Source organism: Sardina pilchardus, chromosome 4 (assembly GCF_963854185.1).
Source record: "Sardina pilchardus chromosome 4, fSarPil1.1, whole genome shotgun sequence".
Taxonomy (NCBI): Eukaryota; Metazoa; Chordata; class Actinopteri; order Clupeiformes; family Clupeidae; genus Sardina; species Sardina pilchardus.
The window spans coordinates 14521654-14526838 of record NC_084997.1 but is presented as its reverse complement, the minus strand read 5'-3'; the positions used below and the strand labels follow the sequence as shown (position 1 = coordinate 14526838).

Sequence of the window (5185 nt, the reverse complement as noted above, 5' to 3'; positions counted from 1 at the left end):
ACTGTGTGTATACACACACACACACATACATATATCTTATGTATATCTTAATTATCTATGTAATATCCGCTCCGCTCCACTTGTTTTTTTGTTGGTTTTTTTTGTCACTGGGAGGGACCCATTTTCTCTTCTTGCAATGACACAACCGGATCCTCCCTGAAGGAAAAAAAACACACACTGAGCTCTAACCTCTAATACTAATAGCAAGAAGCTGCTGCAGGCTTGTCATGCGGGCCCATTTCTGAAATACTTTTAACAGGTAAGTCACAGTCACGCCCATTTCAAGCCTGTTCATTCACCCCCTAGTGACGCACACGTCTGCGCACTTCTCACATGGTGAGAAGTTATATAAGGTCATGACCCAGAGAACAAGTGTTATGATTTTGCAGCGCTAAGTAGGAATGTGACAAAGCAGTTACTTAACCCAGGCAGTGAACAGAATGAGTGCCTACCCTCAGAAGAAAAGAAATGGGACCTCTGTGATGAAATTCTGCATGCATGCATAATGAAGGTTAGGAGTGAGTCAGAGTGTACTGTACTCGGACCGTTTTATTCAGATTGATGGCATACACATTCAATTACATCTTTCTGTTTACATCTCAGCACTTAAATCACCACAAACTTCACCACACATGGGTGTTCTGCACCGCATAGAAACACAGAATCAATCTTCTTGATCCATCTCAACTGTAAATATACAAAATAATATTGCAATGTTGGCAAATGTAACATACACATCGGTTTATACGTTAGATGACAAAACGTGGAAGAACATGTCACATGCTGGACCAAATCCCTTGCAATTGGGTTCTTACAAACAAACAAGGCCTGTTCATTCGTTCGTAAATCTTATTTAGCAGCATACATTTCTTATTTCATCCAGAAATCATTCATACATGGTTATTATTCTCAGTTAATGGAATACGATCAAGCAGATGTATGATTGAATGGAAAATGTGAAAAAAAAAAAAAAAAAAAAACTAAACATGAGCATTTTCTCATAACCATGAGCCAAGCTGGTTAATGCAATCTGTTGATTTGACAACACAAGAAAATAACACCATAATATAGCTAATGTGCACAAACACAACACTACTTGGATGTAGGTATGTCCATGTGTCTGGATAGCACTTGGAAAGAAATATGCATCTATGTAGCCGGGAGAACCACACTATGTCACACAGTAGGCTACAGCGCCTGAATGCGAGCAAAGATGCCAGTCCATAAGCAGAAAAAATGCAAAGATAAACCCATTCCATTTATGTACGATATGGAGGAGCTTACTTAGCCCGAGCACGGATAAACCCAGCGCTAAGGCGGGAGATTAAAGCGTTCATTAAAAGCTGGAGCATCTAAAATTCACTGAATGAATAATGCAAGACAAGTGAGCACGTCATACCATCTGTTAAAGTGATGCTACGCCGCAGCGAGTGCTATCTTCCATACATAAATCTTCACCTTAGTGTAAACGATGTAACGTTAAGCAAGTGAAAGCGTTTAGTGTGTGTGTATGGGTATGCGAGCGCGCGCGTGAGCGTGCACTCAACATTAATTTAATGCTCTGCAAATCCCACCATTTCGGTATCCGACGGTTTTGGAGCAAAATACAACGCTACAGTCTGGCCACTACAGCGTTTCCACTCGCCACAAACAAAACATAATGTTAGTGGTAAGCCTTGTAGCGTTTCACACGAAATCTGCACTTGTACAGTCAAACAATGGGTGGCCGACGACAAGAGTGCTCTTATTCTCTGTCTCATTCACAGATGTCATACCACTGGTTCTTCTCATTCTACCTAAAGCCAAGACTCCACACTTCTCGTTTCCCATTTCTCTAAAAGAAAGAAGGAATAAAAGTGGTCCAGAACTCTGATATAAGAGAGTATTCTTCCTTTCCCCTACTGTAGCTATCAGAATAGGCCTTTCCAGGAAAGCAGGATTCCACTTGACAGCCCGGACTCTGAATCCAACCCTTTCATCCATGGGCCATGGAAAACTGGATTCTTCCGCGCTATACTGAACTCTTTCTCCACAACTTTGCCAAACTTTTCAAGGCCTGTCACCAAGATGAGAGAACACCACCGAGGTGCCTGACTGGCCAACAAGCAGACAAGCAAACAGGAACAGCAGCAGCCATTGGCCAGGGCCACGAAGGCGTGTTCCGGCTGACACCTGGCTCTCGGCTGCGGTTCCGTTGCGGAAGATCTCCGAGGAGTTTGTGGCCTCCTCCTTGAGTTCCTGCTGGAGCAGCTTAGAGATGAGACTGTTGAGTTTGCTCTCTGTGGTGGAGATCTCTGGTGCAGCCGTGGTCAAGTTCCGTTCTCCCGGGTCTATGCAGGTTCCGTTGATGCGGGTGTACACCACCTCGCTGAGGTCAAGGCCGGCCACGGAAGACGGGCTGGCGCAGGGGATGTCCCGCACCAGCTTGTAGTTCTCTTTCCACTCCTTGAGCCACTCAAGACCGCAGTCACACTCCCAGGGATTGCGGAAGAGGTACAGGTGCCCGACAAAGTAGATGGGCTGGAAGGTGGGGAGGGGCAGGATGGTGAGGTTGTTGCTGTTGAGGTGCAGCGTGATGAGGCTGGTGAGGTTCTCAAACGCGCCCTCCTCAATGAACAACAGGCGATTGCGGTCCAGGTAAAGCACCTCTAGCTCCACCAGATCGCCAAACCAGGTCCTCGATACGTTGGAGAGGAAGTTCCCGCCAAGGTTGAGCATCTTCAGGGAGACGAGGCCCCTGAAGGTGTACTGGGGCAGCTCGAAGAGCAGGTTGTCGTTCAGGTAGAAGTTCTCAAGCTTGCGCAGGTCCTGGAAGGAGTTGTCGTGGATGACGCTGATGCGGTTCTCCTGCAAGTTCAGGTACTTCAGGTTGAGGAGGCCCAGCAGGGAGTTGTAGGCCACCGCTTCGATCTTGTTCCGCTCCAGGTACACGTGCGTCAGGTTCTCCATGTCCCGGAGGGAGCTCGGAACACGTCGGAACATGTTCTGGAAGCAGAACAGCTCGCGGAGGTCTATCTGTTCGATGAAGATGCGGTCGGGCATGTTGAAGAGGTTGCAGTTGGACATGTCCAGCCGCACCAGGCGCCTGAGAGAGGTGAAGGTGCGCGTGTGCAGGTAGCTGATGTACTCGTTGTTGGCCATGCGCAGCTCCACCAGGTTGGGCAGGCCCTTGAACGCCCCCGGCGTGATGAAGGAGATGTTGTTGTGGTCCAGGGAGAGCACGCGCAGCGACGGCAGCGTCCCGAACGCGCGCTCCGCCAGGAACTTGAGGTTGTTCTTGTCCAGGTTGATGGCCGACGCCTCGCAGGGGAACTCCTTGGGCAGGTCGCCCAGGGCCGAGCGGTCACACAGCACGCTGCAGTTCTTCTCCTCTGTGCAGGTGCAGCGGGGCGGGCAGGAGCGCGTGCACGCCCACAGGGCCAGCGCGTGGGGCAGGAGGAGGGAGGACACTGGAGGGAGAAACACAAAGAGATAGTGAGCAGGGACAAAGAGTCCATCAATCACTCATCACTCGGCATCTACTGTATCTGACACATCTACAGATTTTACTGGGTTTTTTGAACCACCAAATGATAATAAAAAAATATGATTGGATTATGCAAAATTTGATTAGATTGTTTGTTTGTTTGTTGTTTGTTTGTTTGTTTGTTTATTTTTAAAGGTAACCAAGAATCGAATAACCACCATTCTATAAAATGTAGTTTATTTTATGAATGGTGGTTATTTGATTCTTGGTTAGCTTCTATAATGTATCTATAAGGGATAATGTGTCATTTGTAAATTGCAGAGGACTGAATGATAATTCTTTGAAAGGTCTGTTCTCCAAAAAGCTCTTGTCAAATCAACCCATTCATTAAGTACAAATGAAATGATTGTAATGTGTTCAAAAGATAAATAGAACAATTTGCTGTAACAATAAAAGCAATGCTACACAGCCAGAGGATCAATTATTGTAATCACACTGGCGTCAGTGTTCATTTTGCAGATGAGTTTGCCTTCATCCCCAGCCTGTGACGACAGATTAAAATCTCACGGTGTGAGAACACAACAGCTCGGCAGAGGAGAGATTTCATGAGGGAGTCACATGGACCTGACAGCAGGTTTTAAAGGTGGCTCTCAAGCTCTCTCCTCGATGCTCGGTCCTCGAGGCTCATTCCCACTGATCTATAACTAACACTGGATAGACTATCCCATTGTTGCCGCCCCATCATTCTTTATCTAGATCAGTGAAGACGAGGATCGAGGAAGGAACGGAGGGTGTATAAAAGACCAAATGAGAGGCACCCATTGTGTAAGAGACTCCCCTCTTTTCAGGCTTCTCCTCTCGCTTGTTGTTGCAGTTTCACTTGGAGGATGGTGGGCAGATTAGGCCCAAAAAAAAACCCAGATTAGAGACTACCCCTGACCGGTAACAGTGGTTACATCTGAATTGTGTGCTATTTTAATACAGAAAGCTGGCATGTAACCATATCATAATCTTAAATATAATTCACCTCTCATACTGTATATACCTCATATGCAACCCTAAGAGAACACTTTTGTAAAAGTCTATGCACATCCTTATTTACTCAATATTAATTTGGCCAAAGTTAATTCAGATATGGGTGGACACAGGCGGCTTGTGGCAGTAAAACTCCAGTCCCGTCTTCTCAAACCAATATCAATACAAATCCACACTTACCGCCTATTGCTATTAGAATCATCACTGGTCTGGAGCACCTGTTGCATGTCAGGTGTCAAGGAGAGATCTGAAATGGGTAAGAATTGATCAGGGTAAAATTGTATAAGGGTTGCAAAGTAAAATTCAGAGAAAAGAAAAGAAAAAATCAACTATCAGTGCACAAAAACGTAGTAGATGACTGCATGTGAAATAGAGAATAAGTAACCCAAAGCAAATGGATCAGGCAAAAAATCCTTTCTTTACCAATACTGAGATCCTAAAACTGTCACGGGTAAGAAATGATTCGCCTCATGACTTTCCATTGCCTGTGTGACGCAACATACCATGCAAGTTGGTCTTCATAATGACAGACACATGAACAAAAAACCCTCCATGATGTTCCAAGGAGATCTTCATTCCAAATTCTCAGTAGGGCCAAAGACAAAAGATTCTCCAGAGAACAACCGCTGGCTGCTTGGGTAAAGGCACGCTCACCTGTTGCTCAGGTCCAGCTCCTCCACCTGT

The 5185-nt window shown here is 45.8% G+C and overlaps 1 protein-coding gene across 1 annotated transcript; it reads right to left on the bottom strand.

Moving 5' to 3' along the window:
* Positions 1-1022: 1022 nt before the first annotated feature.
* Positions 1023-4288, bottom strand: nyx (nyctalopin). Its single transcript, XM_062533637.1, has 2 exons — positions 4285-4288; positions 1023-3449 (listed from the first exon to the last, which is right to left on the bottom strand). Exons 1-2 carry the CDS (start codon positions 4286-4288, stop codon positions 2050-2052), a joined length of 1404 nt encoding a protein of 467 aa, XP_062389621.1. The 3' UTR covers positions 1023-2049.
* Between the last annotated feature and the right edge of the window lie 897 nt (positions 4289-5185).